This window comes from Balearica regulorum, chromosome 2 (genome assembly GCF_011004875.1).
Source record: "Balearica regulorum gibbericeps isolate bBalReg1 chromosome 2, bBalReg1.pri, whole genome shotgun sequence".
Classification (NCBI taxonomy): domain Eukaryota; kingdom Metazoa; phylum Chordata; class Aves; order Gruiformes; family Gruidae; genus Balearica; species Balearica regulorum.
The window spans coordinates 156689133-156709660 of record NC_046185.1 but is presented as its reverse complement, the minus strand read 5'-3'; the positions used below and the strand labels follow the sequence as shown (position 1 = coordinate 156709660).

Sequence of the window (20528 nt, the reverse complement as noted above, 5' to 3'; positions counted from 1 at the left end):
CATCTGGTTAAGCAACACATTATGAGGATAAAGGAAACCACCAGGTCTTAAAAACCACACAAAAAGGGATCAGTTAACAAAATTAGATGCTTTCACGTGACTCTGAAACAAATCTCCTTCCTCTACCTTTGCAAACCTGTAAAAGGACTATATGTTTGTGTCGAATGTAAAGAAGGTTATAAGAGAAAAGCTGTATCAGGGAGAAAACAGAGAGAAAACAAATCACAATCGATTTCCTTATCATCTTCAGGATGCTCCTCAGCACCACACAGCACTAACTCAACAAAGCCAAACCAGCGGTCGCTTACCAATCTCCGTGCACAGCAATTGCGAGACTGCCAAAGTTTAACTGCAAATAATTTTGTCAAATATTCATTTTCTCAATATCACAGTATGACATTTCTTGTATTAAACAGAAACAAGAGTATTTATTAAATCTGGTGTAAATGGCAAACTTCCTAATGCTATGCAGGTAAAGGGGGACTTTTTCCGCTTTGCAAAATAATAGTCACAGTTCTGTTGCTCTGTTAACCCTTTCTTCATAAACTCTTCAGATTCATCCTGAGCAGCAAAAGAACTTCTTGTCTTTTGGGAGAAAAAATCCAAAGAAAAATAACAAAAATGTTCTGTTGCAGAGAATAAAAGAGTCCAGACATACTCAGAATAGAGTTAACCTTGTTATTACAGTGCTTGATACTCCAGTCTTAATCACAGATTGTAATACAGACTTCTTAACGTAATTTTCTGTCTTTTTATCAAAGAAATAAAGGTTTAAACAATCATAACATTGATGTCTACCTAGGTACTTGGACCACGACTGTCCATACCTCTGCAAGCAGTGTGTTATTTCAGAGATAAGACAGTCTGGTTATGTAGCTTCTTGGTTAGAAGAGTCCTGATTCTCTCTCTCTCCTCCTGATAACTGTGAAATTTCTGGCCTAGGAGATTCTTGCAGCAAGAGAATGCAGGTGGCTGGGTCGCATGGCAGCTGCAGCACTGCTTGGGGTTGGCTATTTTGGGTCTGTTGTTAAGGTTCAGCCATCTCAGGGTATCATCTCCAGTACAATCTACATCACCTCTGCCTAGGCAGGGTGACTTTGGCCACAAAATGTTTACAGTTGCGTTGAGGTTTTTTTATGGGCAATTCATTTGAAAAAAAAAAAAAAAAAAGTCATTTTTCAGGCATTTTTTTTCTCAGAATCCAAATGGATAAAGAAAAAATACTTCTCTATCCAGAGAGCCTTCTCTGCTCTTTTTTGCTAGCCTTGCTGTCTCCAATGGGCCTCTGATGTGTGAAACAATACATCAGAGCTAATGAAAATGGTTTTTAAAAAATCTGATTACAGAAAGTGTTAGATAAAGGAAATGAGATTCTTTGAATCAGATGTAGTTAACTGGTACTCATTTTGTTGTTTTTAATAATGGTTACAATAAGAAAGCTCAAAACTTGCTCATTCCTAAATTACTTTCAGCTTTTTACTTTTCCCCCAGCCTTTCTGATTCTTCTTAGAATAATCATTTTAAGTGAGAAACGTAACTGTGATAGTATAAGTACTATATAGGACTAAATTGTCCTTTATTAACATTTCTCCTCTAAGAAATCACTAAGCACTTCATTATTAACACCAACAATACTAAAACCAGATGCCTGACTACTCTGATTAACTTTGAGCCAGAAATTGTTGTCCTTTTCCTCGAAGCACATATTAGGTTTCTAGTCAGAGTTCAGACTTACATACATTTCAATAAAGACATCTTTCCTTCCCATATCTCAGACATTTCATTTTATGCATATTCAGCGGTTTGATTTATAAAGGGATTGTGAATAACTTAACTAAGATGTTCTCCACTTAACCAAGTTCCCAGAGGAACAAAGTATTTGAGAAATAAGTAATATTCATTCTATCTAGTGTTTCATTCACTAGAAAGAGTTTAAGAGTTTTGCGTACATTAAATAAAGATTACAACTGGGGCACTGAGAAGAACTTCAAGAACTAAGGCAAATCACTTCAAAAACTTGCTTAAAATAAAGATCAAGTCTACAAGAGGTGCAGTTATTCATTTCTTCTATCATCTACAGTAATCCAAAACCCATGGAGGAAATCAGTCCTGACATGCTATGAAGACAAAAAGCTCAAAGAACATGCTGGAAAAGATTCAGCAGATATAAGGCATTACAAATTAGATGAATTCCCGCAGAGAAATGGGAAGGCAGAGATGATTTTAAGTAACAGCTCAAAGAATAACTTCTTTAAACTAGTTCTGCCTATGGCACAACAGCACAAGACAATCTAGAGCACTTGCCACTTAAATCCACACTAACCATATCATATCCACATCAGTCACTGTTAGAAAGAGAAATTCATTCCAGTAAATCACACAAGGTGGTCTTATCACACCAATCTACCGCTGTCTGCCACAGTATGCCATTGCTTGGCCATCAGTCTGACCACTCTCGGATGTTGCCGGACAGGACGGTAAGAGAGCTGTGAGGAAGGCGTTAGAGAACTTTGTGGGCTCTCAGAGAGCTTCTTCTCAGTAGGTGAGGCTACCAAGAGGAAGTATGAAAGCATCCTGGATAGATGCAACAGGCCAGCACTGCATTTTGCTGGGCCAGAGAGAACCTGCTGTAAGAATCAAGACTAAGGTGAAGGACAGGATGAGATATCACTGTATAGATACAGCAAAAAGCCTGAAAAGATTTGCTCCCAAAATAACCTGCAAGGTTTTGACACACAATGGCTGTACAAAACTAAAGAAACGTATGCATGATACTCAAGTTAGAGCCCGAGTGCCGGGCAGGATGGCAATGTTGTCTACAATGATCCACAAAGGAGGAGATAAATATGCTTGGTGTTAAGGGAATAAGTACTCCTACTCAGATGGGCTATGACCTAGTTGACAGCTTCAAAGACATTCCTGGAATCCAGTTTGGAAAGATGGAAAGAAGTCTGGAGATGGATGCAGAGAACAGTAAACAGAGGTACGATATTAAAGAAAAGGTGCACAGTGACCATGCTGGTAACATGTCAAAGACTGAACTTCTAGAAACTTAGAATTATTCTTAAAACTCTTGAATATTTGCCAAAATACTGAACATATGAAAAATCCTGGTAATGGTGTTTCCTTAAATTGCCAAAGTACTTGAAAATAACTGTGAGGTACAAACTCAGAGGCTACTGAAACTCCTCAATGTTGATGTTTTGAAGTTTTAGTCATCTGACTGTAGCATGCACACAAGGAAATGAAGTGTCACATTAATACCATGTGGTAGGATTGTGGGTTAAGCTCATCTTTCAAAACTTTATTACCACCAGGGCCAGTGGAACTACGCACAGGGATAAAAATTCATAGATAAGAGTCTCTTTGCTGAGTCCAAGGCTTAATGTCTACTAATGTTCAACTTTAAAAAACGCGATGCCCAAAACTGCTAGAAAATATTACAAACATGAAAAGTGGAATACCTACAGCAAAATCACTCATAAAGTCACCAATAAAATGGCAGGTGGCTGTAACGTTAATGATGTTTCAAAAGCAGTTGTCATTTAAATAAAAAACACCCTGTTATTTCACAGTGAATGGACATTTCCTATGAAGAAGAATGTCAGCTTGAAATCTAGCTAGCAGAGAAGAATTCACTAAATCTCTCATGAAATGCTGTGGTTTGTAATTTCTTTTATCTATAGAAAGAAGGAAAAAAAGAAAAAAAAATAGATTTTTTCTGACCTCAAGAAACTACTGAAAAGCAACAGCAAGAATCATATCCTAGAGTGCTGCCAAATGAAAGTAATGAAAACATGAACTTTAGTCCCATTTTTCTCAGAATTTGGACAATTTAGAAAAGGGGTTTGGAAAGAGTTAGCTTAGGACAGAGAAGCAGGCTAGGTGGCTTCGTGAGCCACGTGGATGAGCCCTCAGGTTGATCTGCTCAGCCTACAGCCCTTCAGGCCAAGCAGAACATCTGCTTAGACTCTGGACAGAGTCCCATATTCAGAAAAATGGTCTGATTCTCACTAACATCTTAATTTCCTTTCCAATTTATTTAGGGCATTCAGTAGATGACATGAATTGCTCTGCTGCAAACATGTAATTGCAAACTTTAAAATTCTTCTCTAGTTCCAAGTAAATGTCCTTAAGGAAGAAAAACATTGATCAATAGTGAATCATATGTTTGCCCCCTAATTTAAGTAAGTTCTTAACTCTAAGGTACCTGAAGGGAAAATGTTTCATGCATGACCTTCAGTTGCAAAGGTTCTGTTATGCTTTAAAAGCCTTTCACTATATTTGCAATGCCAAACTTGCAGCAGACATCTTTTTGGCCAGAGACCATCAGTCTGACTCCTGAATGGAACGGAGCATTCAGCACTGAACAAAACAGACAGCCCTCTGTATCACAGCATGTAAAAACATTCTCTGCACAGAACTCTAGGTCCCTGAAAAGGTAGAAATAAAAAAAGCAAAATCATTTTTATATCCATATCAATAGCATACGGAAATGTCCCAACTTGCTTTCAAAGTTTGACGGTTATTCATAATAACTCCTTTGAACATCTCCCAAATGTCCCCTGAACATCTCAAAACTAGAAGCTATATGGGAGTTATTTGTCAGAGATATCTTTATGTCTATTTTTATTTGGCAATAGATTGTCAGGCAGTACACATTTAACTATATCAACATACCAAAGATCACACTGAAATATATCCTGGCAAATCTATTTCAAGGGGGTACATTCGCTAGCTGTACAGCTACACATGAGGAGGAATAATTCAAATCACACTTACTACAATGCCAGCAGAACACAGGAAAACAAATCCTATTTTAACTTCTTCAGGAAGCTGGTGAATTTTGTGTATCAGGTTCTGCTTTTGCAGAGCAAAGCCTGGGGAATTTCCAAGGGCAATGGATTTAGATGTTAATCTTCAGGAAAATCTGCCCTAGGATGTCTTTCTATTTAAAAGGTGATTTTAATTTATAATCTGTGCTTCCATGGGTGTATCTACTCAGCTCTTCCTCTTTGTGAAATAAATCATACTATAGCATCTCAGCAATTCATACTCAGTCACCAACAGCTTCAGAATTGCCTTACCCTACTCAGAAATGGAACAGATGCATCATTAGAGGGCTTTTTCCACTGTATATTTATGCATTTAGTATGTACACAGACACTGTATACAATAAATAAAAGCACAAGGAATTTGAAGAGTGCTCACCGTAAGTGAGAATATACAGTGGTTTTCCATTAGTATCCATAGTGGTTAGGCAAGGAGCTTTCGGTGAGATGGTCCCCCATCGCTGCAAAGCTGCTTCCAGAGAAGGCGGCCAATTTGTAACCACACCTAATTGTTCCCCACGCATAGCCAACATCTGAGCTCCTTCTGGCTTTGGCTGGTTTGGATCTGGCTGTTGAACTTATGATTATGAAAAGATATACAGTTACCATGTAAATTCTATACCCTGTGTACACCTGTGTAACCAAGAGAATAAGTTACCTTTGCAAAATATCCTGAAAATAATAACATGTTAAAAGGTACTGAGAAGCAACAAAGAAATGTAACAGAATAATTAACTTTTAACTTTAACAGGGATGAAGCAACTGAAACATCTCAGGAATGCACGTGCTTATGCTTACACTAGCTCTACAAGCAGGGAAAGAAAGTGCTGAGGCAGCATGCATATATTCATCTTTGAAATAATCAACCTTTCTTTACTCCTAAGGAGAGATGGAGAAGACTTTTTCCTGGCAAAAACGCAGTAATGAGATGAACTGCAGAACTACTGAAAAAATGTACTTTAACAAGTCATCAGTAACAGATTGATTTAAGTCATGTTCTGTTACATTGCTTTCTTATAAACTATTATGAAGACTACTTAAATCTCCACATCCTGGCAAATCTTAATTCTCAAAGCACTGGCCTCCTTAGAAGAAAAAATTCCATTTATTGAGTTTATCCTTGTTTCTATCTTATATTTAGTTCATTTTCCAATGCTTCACTGTTACACAAATGATGTGTAAAACATTTAACATGCTCCCTCACTGACAGTTTTTCTCATATTGTTGTTCAACAGCAACGGCTGTAACCCACAGCTGCGTGTTCTCAAAGTAGAGCTTCACTCTCTTCTGTCATTTCTTTCCAAGCAGAACCAGGAGCTGAGCAAGCAAGAGAGGCTTTTGACTCTAGAGCACTACGTCCAAGCTCACTACAAGCAGATTTCACTGAATACTGATGCTTTTTGGTACTTGCCAGTACATGGAGGGCTTACTTAGTTTTTGAGAAAGTCAATGTGTGAGACAAACATTTTACAGAGTTTTAATAAGAGATCCCCAAACCTTTTGAAAAACAGTCATTTTACCTTCTAACAATTCCTCAAAGTCATCTACAAAGAACTCTCGTAATGGTGGTCGTTTGGGCCGTTTTAGTGTATTGACCAGCTGCTGAATCTTTGCTGACACTCTGCTGCTCACTGGTACTCCTGCAGGACAGGGATCAATGGAGACATCAGTCGACCGCTACGCTGAACGCCACCAGACGTTAAGTGGGGTAAGAAAAAGTCTAGGACTGCAAGGCCGCCACAACTACAGTTTCATGCCATACCGTGACTCAAGTATTCAACATTAAGACATTAAGATCATTTCAGCAAAAAGGAACAATGATGCCTAGTTTAAAGAAAAACAATACAACAATGTCAAAGTGAGCTTGCAAAATTAGAGGGGAAACAGCACATAGACTGAGGGAGAGAAGCACAGCGAAAAACCCTTCCCTAGAGCAAATGTTAGTAACCTTAGAGAACTCTTCTGGGTGGCATTGGCAATGGTCAGTGAGAAGACAGGCATTGGCTCTCCCCACGATCACTGGTCATACCGACATTGTCTGACTAGACCGCAGCTCAGCAAGGAGTGGGGGTCACAGGCTCTGCCCCATCATTTATTCTGGGTTGCTCTTTACACTGCAGTGGACGTCTGTCCAATATCCATCTTAAACATGGTTCACATCTTTGTATTACTTCAGCATGACCCTGTGTTCCCTGAACATCCCTACAGCCAATCCCACCAGCCAGCAAGCTCCAAAGGGAGCGCGCCTGCCCACACAGCACTTTGAAAAGCACAATTCTGAACAGTAGCGTGGGGCAAGGGGCACTTTTATAATGTAATCCCATCAATCACCTTCCTTTTCCCTAGTCGAGTGCAAAGCCTCTGCAACGTTCATGTCATCTGTTCCTGAACTAACAGCTCTCTGTCACTGCATTACAGGAATTTCAACTTCCTACCCTTCCATAAGGTTGGCTCCAAAGCTTTTACAAATTGGTTCTTAAAGCTGAAGTTGCTAAGTTTAGATGCGATACACTTGGTCAACTAGTCCACACCTTGCTGAAATATTGTTTAATAAGTTTTAGAACAGAGGAGCAGTAAATAAGAAAGGGTTTACAAATAACTGTTTTTCAAAAAAAAAAATACTCAGAAACTAAAACTTCAAACACATCACTTTTTAAGATGTAGCCATCCTAGCATGTCATTTTCTTTGCCATTTAAAAAACAGACTAGCTGTAACCAGGCAGCATGATAAAAGCAGATCTAAAGAGATTCATTGCTTTCTTTTGCCAAACAATTTCTACAGAGAATCAGCTCTGCTGATTAAAAAATATTTCTCTATGTCGGCTTCATTTATACCAGTTTATTTTAGGACTGTAAAGACGCTGCAACTTTGTATGTGTTTATAAGTGAAAAGTGCCCAGAAGAAACAAAGAGCAGATGCATACAGTAACCACTACGAAGGTTATGATACTTGAAAAAAAGCCAGTTTTGCGTTGTGACATACCATCACCAGTCTCCATAAGTTCAGCGTTTCCATACTTTGGTGCCACCCGTGCCGTTGATCCTTGTGGTCTTTCTACTTGTATTGAGTGTTCTGAGGTGTAAGTGGTAACATCTGGAGGGGCAGAATGATTTTCTGTGAAAAATAAGTTGAAAGGTTTAACCATGTACCTCTAGTGTTGAAGGGCAGAAAAGCAAAGGGGAGAGGAAAGGATACCATTTGATTTTTTTTTTCCCACCATCTGAACAGGCATTAAAGTTAATGCACAAAATGTATGTACACAACTATAATTTACAGCATGATTTTAATAAATAAAGTTTCCACTGATTAAAACAGGGGCTGTATATCTGCAATCATATAAGCAATAGGCTAGAAAAATTATACAATTAGGTTGTAGGTTCTCCACTGACATTTCATTTTATACTAAGTTAAAGCTTGTGAACAGCCTCAAATAGAAAAGACCAGACAAACATACTTCTGATAGATCTTGCATCTTTTTCTCTAAATAAAAAGAATACAGCATGTTGTCAATCACTTGCAAGTGCCAATGGATATCCCTTTTACAACCTCTGTATTTTGAATACGTCAATTTTAGTTAAGAAAGGAATTTGCTCGTATATTAGGGAAAAAATCAATCACAGCAGGGTTGGAATCCCGGGGAAAGAAAGAAAATGTAAAGAAACATGAACTTTGCATTCTGCATGGACACTTGCTTGTCTACTATTTTTAGACAGAGCTATTTCAATTCTTTCGCGTAACAAAGACTCGCCTTCCAGAAGGCAAACACAATTTGGTCTGACTCATGCCAGCACTGCTAAACAGTTCCACAGAGCTAATCTTTCTCTTTCATAGCCCAATAACTCAGCATGCTACCACAGTTTGTTTTCCCATGTTTTCAAGTCTGAGTCTGTATTACCTACGTATTTGTACTATTTTTATGGGTTGTCTCATATTTTTTTCCCAGGTTTTTATCAGCATTAGAGTAGATGGAGATAAATACCATGAGCAATTAAAAACTTCTCTCTCGACTGACATAAATGTTACCCAGCAGCCTCTGAGGCTGGTAAAAGAAGGCAGGTCTTCATTCTGCTGCCGCTGAAGTGAAGAGGAATGCACTCCGTTTCACAATACAAGTCTTTAAAAATGCAAAAATTCTGGAGAAACTTTATCTTGTTCCAATACTATTTTCAAGATATGTTTTTTATTAAATCAGTCCTATAAGCATTATGGTGTTGTAAGTCTACTACAACACCAACTTCTACAGCAAATTTCACCTCAAATGTAATATATAAAGCATTTTTATGAGTCTTGAACTTTGGATCACTGTCATTCTTTTGCATTCAATCCCAAATTCATGCACCACCAACACAGATAACTAATTTTTAAGGCTACACATACAGTAACAGGATGCTATAATAGATGCGCATTTTGCATACTTCTCATACAAAGGTAGCATTTGACAGACACTCATAATGAAAAATTAAGACATGATATTAATGTCTGTAGTTGTTATTTAATGTTTATATTAACGAACATCATAAGGACTCAACCTTATCACTCAACCACAGTATCTGGTTGAGGAAAACACAAGATAGTTTTTATCGTGCAACTCAAAAACATTTTGCATCCTACACATGTCCGGTTGAGCCTTTTGATTCTGATCACATCCATTATTATATTTTTTACTGAAACAAACACCTTATACTGTGCTATAAATGACCAACTGAAATATAATAGCTTGGACAATGAAGCTTATGCTGGTAATTGTTTGAATAATGTCTTCATTTTAGATGTCTTGTCATTATCAACTATTTTAGACTCAGCACAATTTTTGCCCTTTCTTGCTAAGTGGCAAGAGCTTTTTATAGATCATGATTCAATTACCCAATAACTAAGTCAATTAAAAAATGCTGATGTTTATCTTTTTATCTTTTACTTATAATGCAGTTTTGCTATGCAAATAGAAGAGGAGATCATGACTAAGAAAATAATTGTACTTAGTCAGCTGTTAGTAACATGAGAGAGTATTTTTAAAGTTAGTTATAATTGTTTACATCTTTCCAGTGAAGTATTTCCATCTTTCAGACTTTACAAGGCAAACTGTATTGGAGTTCAAGTATCTCCTTTCAGATTTTAGTGCTGAGATGAGTTTTTTTTTAATGCATGGGAGAGAAGATACGTGATCCAAAGCACCCCCAAAGCAGAGATGCTGTCCATTCAGATCTATACACTTGAAACCAAATACTTCTTTGTAACACATGGTGCTGAGTAGGGTGAAATAACCTGAGAAAGAAGCTTCATGCTCTCTTGTCAAAGTGTTTCCTTCTGAATAAGCAGCACTGGCACTTGAAATTACCTAAAAGAAACTCCCCTCCCAAGGTGGCCATCACTGGCTGGCCAAAGAGTGGGGTTTTAGCACCCTGGCTGCCCACCTGCTATTTACATTCCCATTAAGCAGAACCCTTATCCAGCAACGGAGGAACATTAAGGTTTGTCTTGCTGTGTTCCTTTATAGTATCTGCTTAACAGATGTTTTATCATGGCAAGATCAACAGCTGTAGGTTTCATCCATTAGATTTACAAATCCTCAGTTGGTTCCCTCATCAGAGTCAGGCTTGGAGAAATGAAAGCCATACAAACAAAAACTTGGTCTGAAGGACTTCTAAAGAACAGGATAATTGTTATGTTATGTGAAATGTACCCTTTTCTGTATAGAACAGTCAATCCAGGCTTAGACTATGGACACAACCTGTATAGAGCTGCTTGGTCTTATGTCAGGTAACTTGAAGCACTGTTTGAGGTTTAGTTAAGAATAATGATCTTGACACATTCTTTGACTAGAAAGTAGAAAACTCTGACAGCTGCATGACTTCAAAGCATTTCCTCCATCAAACATACATATTTGCATCACCTCCTCTTCCCATCTCCTTCAATATTCTTGCATTAGAAGATCACAGACAGAACAGCTGTTTCCAGTTAAGGCTCTCTCCATTTCTGCCACTGGAGTGATATAATTTACCCCATTTCATGAAAATCAGAACGAACCAGCAATGCAGAGCACATTCACAGAGGGATAGAGTGTGTGCACTGACAGAGCCTTATGTCTGAGGAGAAGCAAAGAGGTGGAGGAATACTTTTCAGTGGAAATATGGAAGCCCACGAAAGCACCATGTATTTGAAAAGTCTCCGGAAACTCAAAAAGCATCCCTGCAATGCTATACTTGAAGAAAATGTAGCTTTTTCTCCCAAACAAGCTGGCTTTTTTGGTTGTCAGGGGAGTGAAATCCAGAGTCAGAGCTGTGGGTTTTTCCATTGGCTGGGTTTCTCCCATATTGCTGTCCAGGTGACAGGCAGTATTTTAAACTAGTCTTCTGTATTATAAGTTAATATTTGCCCTCAGAACACATAAAAATTTTAAGGTTGTCAGAGAACAATCAGTCATGCCTTATGGCACATGTTTATATATTTACTTTATTAGAATTCTGTGTAGCCTTTAATTTGGATAGAGACCTTTGATTTTCAAACAGAGACACATTTGAAGCATATAAAAGAAATATTAAATGCACCTACTGGATCAAAAATTTGTAGTGAGATGTTTAACTCTTATATAAATTTACAGTCATAGGTAAGTGCTGTGTGATTTTCATTACATGAGCTTTCTGAGCTTTGTGATGTGCTTTCTCTTCTTGATTTTTATATATGTATAGACCAAAAAATATAAGACACAAATGAAAGTTTATATATATAGAACTGGCCCAAAGATGGGTCAGAACATTAGGTATTTTTTACAGATTTCACTGGTTTGGCCTCTAAATTCAAGAATCACCCAACACATTTGTGAGACCTATGCCAAACTAGAGATTGTCCCTGGAGCTTAGTACAGAAACCTGAGCATCTTAAAGCTGAAAATAAATATTTAAAGGATATCTATCCTAAACTAGAACTTTCACCATAATAGAGCAGCAGCAGCCAAATTAAATGAATAGTATAACATTAAAAACATATAACAGCTTATGCAAATTATCTAAGTGATCCACAAAGCTGAACTCTGATTATATTATAGTCAAAGCTTTTTATCAAATCCCTTCTCAGAACTGCATTACAGTAGCTAAACTGGAAAAATCTCCCTTTGAGTCTGTGATGCACTCTGGAGGTCACATCCTAGTGGATATCAGAATGGAGGGCTTTTTTTGGTTATCCTTAAAGGTCTTTCCTGTTGCCCCTTAAATTTGTATTTATCAAAATTGGTATCTTCAGAGTATGGCAGGATGTCCTTACATATTTACAGATGACTTCTCTCTTGTAGGCTGATCTGTCTCTGGAGAACAACTCCCTGGACCAAAGAAACATCAAGCCATGGGAACAGATGTTCTTTGTGATCAAGAACAAAATTGTCTCCAGTAGCTGAGGAGCTTCAGAGAACAGGATTACTCTTTCCGCTCGCCTTCTCTCCTACCAAGGAGGATTATTCATCTATGATCAATGGCACACTGCTTCTGAAAGAGCAAGGCTATCTGTGGTAACACTTCAAAACTATTACCTCTTAGAATACATTTAAATGCAAAATCCACCTCCTCGGATTGAAAAGAAACAGAAGAGCCATTTAATTTCAAATTCTTACAGAAAGCAGCTCACCCATGAAGAAACACATCTTATAGTTATCGTCTGTGCAGCTTCTCTTACATTTCCAATGATCTTAGCAACAACAACTGATGATAACCTTAAGATCACAGTCTCTCTCTGTTAGCAGGTATCACTCATATTTTGTGTACATATAACCTTTGCATTACTACATCACAACTAGAGATGCAATTTAAGGTATCTTATTGTCAGAACTAATAAAAATACATATACACTGAGGTAAGCTTAATTGCTTCCTTCAAAGGAGAGATCTTTCCAGTCAACAACAAGGCAAAATAAAACAAGTAAAAGAAGTAGTATTTTTCCTCTTCTGCAGAATACTGCCATCTTAATTTAGCTCTATAAATGCTATATTATTTACTGCAAACTCAGTGATTATAAAAGAAGACTTACTGTGCCAGATTTAAAATTACTGAAATGTCACATTATAAAGAAGCTATATTTAAAGACACATTAAGACTTGGTGTGTGAGTAATGCAACCTTTTAGAGTTTGGATAAATTTAATTCTCTTTGCTAAAATTTCCTCTAGCATTTCAAGATGAAGTCACAGAAAATAACCAAATGCAATGATTAATGTGTTCAGAAGTGAATGTGTTTCTAAAACAAGGTTCTAAGCTATTCATTTAGCATGAATTTAAGAATACAATAGAAATTCTTCCCCTGACTGCAATTCAGCAATTCCAGACCATGGTGAGAGGATTACTTATGTGAAAATACAGGTGTTACATCAAGCTATACTCAGAGAGGGAAAAAAAAAAGGGGATACAGACTACTGTTACAGCACATAAAATCAGGAACATTTAAGATGCTTTCATGTATCTCATTACATATACTTGAAAAGGAATGATCAGCTGAGGAACAGTCACACAAAACTGAATGTCATATGTGTAGAACAGTAGCAAGGTTGCTTTATCTGTTCCACTGCAGATTCCAACGGATTTTCAGTGAGGCAACCCAAAATACACAGCCCCAGCAAGAATGTACCCAAAGCAAATGCATTGTATGATAAACAGCAGTTACTGGAGAATGAAGGGAAAACAAGCTTTGCTCTCCATGTGCCTAGTCGAATAGCTGCCTCATTTTAATGAAGATTAATGTCAATGGCACAATATTCAGAAATAATTAATGACTGTGATGCTTAGCCCTAATGGAAAGAAAGCTTTGACTTCCTAGGATCTTTCCAAAGGACATAAACAAGCTACTAATAACAATAACAGCTCCCTTCTCCGAAGGTATATAATAGTCTTTCCCAAGGATTATAATAGCTAGATATCCCAGCCCAAGTATTCTACGACTCAATTAAGGGCAGAAAAAAAATACGTTTAAGAGGACCTACTGTTAACAGAATTATCAAAAATCACTCAAATTAAAATTACGTAATTAAAATGGTGCAGCAGTAGGAGAAACTCGTATGCCAGCAACCCCTAATGCTATATGCACTGATTTTCCTTACTGATGGATCCTACAGAGATCTTTTTTAGTGCTAAGTAATGAAAGTCATGCAACTGCATGTTTTAAGATATTTGGGAGCTGACAGCTAGACCCTGATTGCCACAACGTAAGTTTACCCCCAAATCTAAATTGCCAGGTATTTTTTCCTCACAAAATAAGAACATAGGACTATGTGTCCACATAATATATGTAAATAGAAAAAAAAAAGGAAAGAAGAAAAAACACAGGAAAGACTTTTATAAGACTTCATATAGCAACATCAGCTGAATGTGAGAGACACAATTCATGTTAAATTGGACATACTCAAAATGTCCGTATACCAACCTATATGCGTTTGAGCCATAACATCAGCTAGTCTGTGTGCAGCACCACTGCCTCCACTTTGTGTCGAGGAGGAGGAAGTGGTTGACGTGGTAGAGCCGTGGATCGCTTGACTGATCCAATGTTCCATGTTTATACTCCCCTGACTTGAGGTGGGAGTTCCCTGGGAGTCGCCCTGTACCGAGCCTTCATCTTCTGAACCAGAAGAAGTATCTAGTAATTAAAAACAGCTTGTTAACTTGCAGTGCTTTGGGGTTTTCTTAATAGAAATAAGGCAAGTTCATGTTACAAATCTGAAGATAACTGTCATTAAGAAAAACTCGTGAAGGTAGGCAAACATAGTAAGAAAAGTCTGTAAGACTGAAAGCCCTGAAATGAAGTCCATCGCTGACTGCGCACCAAGAGAGCTTTCCTGCTGTAGTGCCATGGCTTGTATTTTGTTGAACAAAAATAAGGATAATAAAAGATTAATAATATTTTTTTATATTTCTTTATAAAAAGATCCTTTCTAATGTGGCTTGAGAATCTTCTGAAGATCTCCAACCATGTATTAACAGTGCAGAATACCCAAAATACTTTCCCAAGCTAACTCCACAAAGTCTGTGAAAAACTTTTCCAATTGTAGAAAGCCACCCCAATCAGAAATGGAGTCCCAGCTGGATTCAGCGAGTAATGCCTGAGATGCGGGGTATTTTCAGTCTAGCAGGTAAAAGAGCAGATACATTTGAAAAGGAATGGCATGACTAATTGTAAAGACTACGTTCCATTATAGCATTAGGGAATAAACTAGAAACTTCAAAAAGTAACTTGAATCACAGAAAATATGACCAGCTGGTCATGGTTAGGTCCTCATAAGACCAAAAGGACCAATGCAAGTTGAGGTACCATCAAGGGCAAAGCAATCATGCAAACGGCCCAAGCTGACTTTCCAACAATTCAGTTTACATTCTCCTCTTCAAACAGACACACCTCTAAGTTGCGCTCAATGGGCTTCAAATGACATTTCCATTACTATCTATGCAGGCAGATTATTAGTTCATCGCAGCACAAAGAACCATTTTTAAAATTCTCATAAAATACACAGAGATGCTCACCTGGAGGCGTGTAGGCATCCATTGATGTTTGTACCACCAACGAACGTCGTTTTGAGGGCATGGGGACTGCCATTTTCCTTTCTTTATGTTTAGCAAGGGCTGCCTGAACTGCTTCTGTGTGGACATCTGGAAGGAAAGAGAGATTTCAAGATAGCGTTCAGACAGAAGTGAGCTGTTTGTTTGTGCATTCAGCACACCTGCGCGCAGGTTGGTCTGTATGCCAGCTAGGCTGACAACGCATATCGAATGATGAAAGGCAAGGAATGCACAGGATCTCAGGGGGTCTGCACAAGTTCTCCTCGCTGTAGAAAAAGCAGCTATAGTGAAAAATGCCGTACCAACAAACAAGCCCTTTGAGCTGTACGATATTCCCAGAATGGTGTTGCAGTATTTGAAGAGTAGGAACTCCACTTCCCCAGAGCAAACCTCTGTTTATCCAAGAGCTGTTACTTCAGCAACCATTACTATTTTCAGTGACAGTATGGTGTACTAACATCGCCTGTTTTTTAAATGAATGAGATTTCCAATTTACACAAAAGTCACACAGACTAAGCAGACAGGAACATGTACTTGAAAGGTAAGAGGTATGTGAAATGTCACAAGAGAAATGGCAGCAGGTCTCCCATTCCCAAATCCTCCCCCTGCCTCCTTCACTTGTCTTTATTCACAGAAAAATAAGCATTACGGAGGATTGGCCTGAGGTGGAATGAGAAGGAAAAGCACCCTGAGCACAGGCCTGGTGCTTTGCAGGTGGCTGCTACACACAGCTCACGCCAGCCCACTCCAAAGCAGCCAACAGATCCCTTCTCCATGGGGACATCCCCAGTGAAGAGCTTCTCTGCCTTTCACGTGTATCTGAAAAAGACCATTTATCATGTCTAAAAGACACTAGCAACATGTTTCGATTAATTACTTTGTTTTGTGCAAATCTTTTAACTACTACCACAACTATACATTGAAATAAGTCTGCCTTTACTTTACTACCTTGCACTATCTGTCTGCGTATTTCTATGGGTTTGGGACAAGATGCGCATGAGGAGACTGTATGCAAAACACATGGTGGCCAACAAAAGTCACTTATGGTTAAAGAAGCTGCCACACACTGACCACCTGGCACACAACTGGCAGCACGTTAGACGTTGCCTTTTAACCAGTCGCTGTTAGTCAGCTGTAGAAAACGCAGTAAGCTGTGCGTACTATTTAGCTGTTCCCATTTGTGAAGCAGGAGCATAATGAAGCAGGTTTAATCCGGAGTGATCCCACTTCTGCTGCTGCTAAGTTTGAAGACCACCCTTGTAGGCTGGTTTGGCAGCACACAGTCTGCTTCCCGCTCCTGCGTCGATGTGGTGGCAGTTCTGAACCGGCAATGTTCCCCAGGAAAAGCAACAGGAAAGAGAAGAGTGTATATATCTTTAAATAAAGAGCTGTCGGTTGGATCGCATCAGTATAAGTTACTTGTTTTAAGTAACAACTGGCAAGGATGACTTGAAGCATTAGATGATACACTCTGCTGATAAGCCGCAATGTCTCATTTTCAATAATAGTGTTCCCCATCTTCTGCCAGGGTTTAAGCACCTCTCAGTGGAAAGACTGCAGGGAAGAGTAAGTCTAAGAAAAAGGACGTTATCAGCTGCTTCTCATGAAGAGGATGAGCACGTCAGCAAAGGCAAAGCAAGAAAAGCAAACAGCAAAGCTAGAAAAGCATACTCGAATATAAAAGGTTTTTGGCTGACGGACCAAAATGGAGAAAGATTGCAATACTAACACCAAACCAGAAAACAATTTCTCTCCTGTCAAGTCGTTAAAGTAGGAGGTTTAAGGTCTTTCTTATAATTAAAACCTGTTGAAAAGTTTATGTGAGAAGTATCAGGCTAAGAAAATAAACAACGTAAGTCTTTACCTAACAGCATGTCCCCAAGATAAATTCCTACCTGCTCACTCCACACCAATGCCAATAACTTACACAGGACTGAACATGCTCACTAATAGTTTGTGTTTCTTATTCAACAAACAGGTAAAATTCTTGGTTTTCCTTCAAAGGATAGCAATTAGATATCAAGCACTAAAAAATGAGCTTTCCCTTTTGAAAAACCACAAAACTCTACAGCAATTTTTGGAAGAGAATAAATTTTGCTGATCAAGACAGAAAGAATTATTTGTATAATAATGTATTTAGGATTGTTTTTTACTGTATTATAAGAGAGATGAGGAGTAACTCAAATTCTTCAAAAGTTTTTTAAAGGACAGCTGACAGAAAATCAGTATTAAAATGCTTAGTGACAGCTGGACGCTGAATCATAACTTGCAAATTCTTTGATTTCTTTATTGATGCTTTTTGATGTAAAAAGGTAAGCTCATCAGCTTAATTAAAAAATACTCTGCAGGGTTTTGATTTTCAAATGAGTCCACAGGAGTTCAGGAATTGAATTGTTTTCTTAATACAGCACATGCCTGATATGTTTATTTGTAATGGGTTACTGTGGAATAAATGAAACTATAGATTACAAAAAAAACCCAAACAACCCAAAACACAACCCCACAGGAAAGCAAAAACAATGGAAAAGATAAGAAACTCTGAATAAACAAGAGGGAAGCTGAATGGGGAGAAGGAACACGCACACCTGCTCCCAGCCCAGCCTGAAGGCCAACTATTCTGAAGGCATTACTCAGAGTATGGAGGCTATGAAAACAAACAGCACATGTCTAGAAAAGGCTGAAGACAAGACAGTTCAGAGAGGGTCCAGGGACTATCAGCAAGAGTTTTAAGGGGGAGACCAAAAAAAAGGAAGCAGAAACAGTCAAGCTTGGATGAAAAAATCTTTTCACAACATTCTCTCCCATGCATAAAACTTGGCTAAATGAAGTGTCTCTAAGCATAGAAAGAAAGGCTAAGGATTAGGTAAAGAATGAGTAACAGCCTATATAGTTTGTATGGTCTTCTTTTTGAATTAAAGCCTATTGATGGGTTCTGAAGATGCTCTTCAACCTATTTTGACAGTCTTGCATAGAGTTGGACTTGTCAACTCATGAACATCATTCAAGCCTTTCATACCTAGAGACTAAGTGCCAAAGTATTGAGAAATCAGAGAGGTGAGGGAAAGCCAGACTGATACTTAAGAATTACACTTGAGAACAACTCATGGGTTACAACATCTATCCTGTAAGCACAGCAAGACAGAAACAGTAAGTAGGTTTGTTCCCACCAAATATCAGCTTCAGGTATGCACCTTCCATACACATGCTTTGCTTTTCTCTAGGTTTTAGTTTTGCTCTTCTGATCTACAAGCCAACTTTGCTGATGTATCACAAGGAATGTTAACCAAAATACAACTAATAATCCCTTTTCATAGTTTTCTGAAGCATGGATTTAAACTTAAACTGAAACATACATTCCTCACCAAAGGGTGAACCTGGTGGGTTGCTTCTCATCAATTTGAGCAAGAGTGTGGTAGCTCTTTGCCTTTATCTTGGTGAAAGATGGGCTATGGTGTCCATCATAGTGGATGTGACCTATTCCCTCTCACTGCTTGCCCACAATCTGTCCCTAGTAGCTACTGAAAAAATACAAGGATACTTGTAATAGGAATTTATACAATAGTCATTGGAAGCTCCTTGCTCACTAAAAGAAGGAAACCACATTTGTGATACACACTGGTACAAAGTATCATGAGACAAGATATCAAGACATATCCAGGTTCCTCGGGACAGGAAACTGCTTATTCCCCCAAATCCCATCAGCACAAAGCAGTTTGTATCCTCCACATACCACACAGAGCATCAGCAGAGAACATCACATTAGAATTTCAAACTCCCTCTGGAAGGGTGACGCCCCTTGCAATGCAGGTCTGACAAAAGTGTCTGAATTGTCTTCTCAATCTACCCTGGCACACTCAGGCTAACTGAATTTATCACTGTGATTGAGCATTGCTTTAAAACACAGATTTCTTGCTAAATTTTCCTGAAAAAAATTGTTCATATATGAAGATTTTGTCCAGAAATGCCATGACGTTAGGAGCTTTCATTAAAAAAAAAACAAACAACAATCAACAAAACCCCCATCTCTCCTCTTTTTCCTCATAGTGTGGCATGCTACAATTTCTCACCTACTATAAACTTCTGATAGACTTTCAAACACAGATATACCTTGATGTAGTTATACTCAAGCCTTCTGAAAAAGTCCCAGGTTTAAGTGGAAAGAAAATGCTTTCAGGCAAAATGTTCTTTCATGTAGAAGTCTGTGACACTCTAACTACACCGTTACAGCTGATAAAATGACTCCAACTCTTGACCTTTCAAAGCACTCCTATAGGTAACAAAATCTTTTATAGTCTTCCCACCTGGCTTTTCCTCAAGCAAGTCTCAACGGAAAATCTAGAGCATAGAGTAAAATAGCACCACCTCTATCTACAGTAGTAGGAACCAATGTGCAGTTCCTTATCTGCTGTTGTCCTCCACTGTTTAGGTTGGCCAACCATATGCTGAATCCAATTTGTGAGTTTGTACTCAAGGAATCAGTAAATGGGAAAGAGTAAAGCAACACATCTGGGAAAGGTAAATGCTTAACTTGTGCTGTTGCAATCAACCTTGTGTTCAGTAATCAACCTGACACATATTTCTTATAGCCTGCCTAATAATACGTAGCAAACTTCAGACAAAACAGCTCTGTCCCCAGTCCCTTCTCTGTTGCATTCAAGCTTTTCTATTTGTTTATTCTCTCCCTTTACTTTGTAGAGAGGGCAAGCATACTTCTGAGAGCAAAGTCAGTAAGTGAAATACAAAGGAAGTGGAACTGTAAAAACAAGCATGTGGTAGAGAGAAAGTTTCCATTCAAAGAGCTAATGTTCTATTAAACAAGAGAAGAGGCCTCAAAACAAAGGGCAGAGAAATTAAAACTGGCATAGAGAATGAGGGTCCGGAACCTCAGACTCCCAGAGCGAAGACCCATGGCTCTGGCCACAGCGGTCCATCATCAGAAACTCTCATCTACTGCAGAGAGGTAAATTCCTCATTCCATCAGCAGGACACATTGCCCAGCTCTCCCAGGAGGTGCTCTGCTTAGCGCAGTCACTCTTTTCATCTGGTTTATCTTGCAACTTGGCACAATGCTGTGGTCCTTCTTTAACTGAAAAGGCTTAGGAAAAAAAACCCAACCCACTAACATACATTCCTACACAGCACCAGCTTGCTATGGACACTGTGTTCTCCAT

The 20528-nt window shown here is 38.5% G+C and overlaps 1 protein-coding gene across 6 annotated transcripts in view; it reads right to left on the bottom strand.

Moving 5' to 3' along the window:
* DIP2C (disco interacting protein 2 homolog C) overlaps positions 1–20528 on the bottom strand; it is a 330556-nt gene that overhangs the window by 105492 nt on the left and 204536 nt on the right. For 5 of the 6 annotated variants that reach the window (XM_075746603.1, XM_075746605.1, XM_075746606.1 and 2 more), the window contains 5 exons: positions 15322–15447; positions 14231–14440; positions 7816–7947; positions 6353–6472; positions 5212–5409 (listed from right to left, as the gene is read on the bottom strand). In XM_075746603.1, coding sequence (XP_075602718.1) covers positions 5212–5409; positions 6353–6472; positions 7816–7947; positions 14231–14440; positions 15322–15447 — 786 coding nt within the window. The remainder of the gene's footprint in view (positions 1–5211; positions 5410–6352; positions 6473–7815; positions 7948–14230; positions 14441–15321; positions 15448–20528) is intronic. The other variant, XM_075746604.1, reaches the window with a different exon arrangement.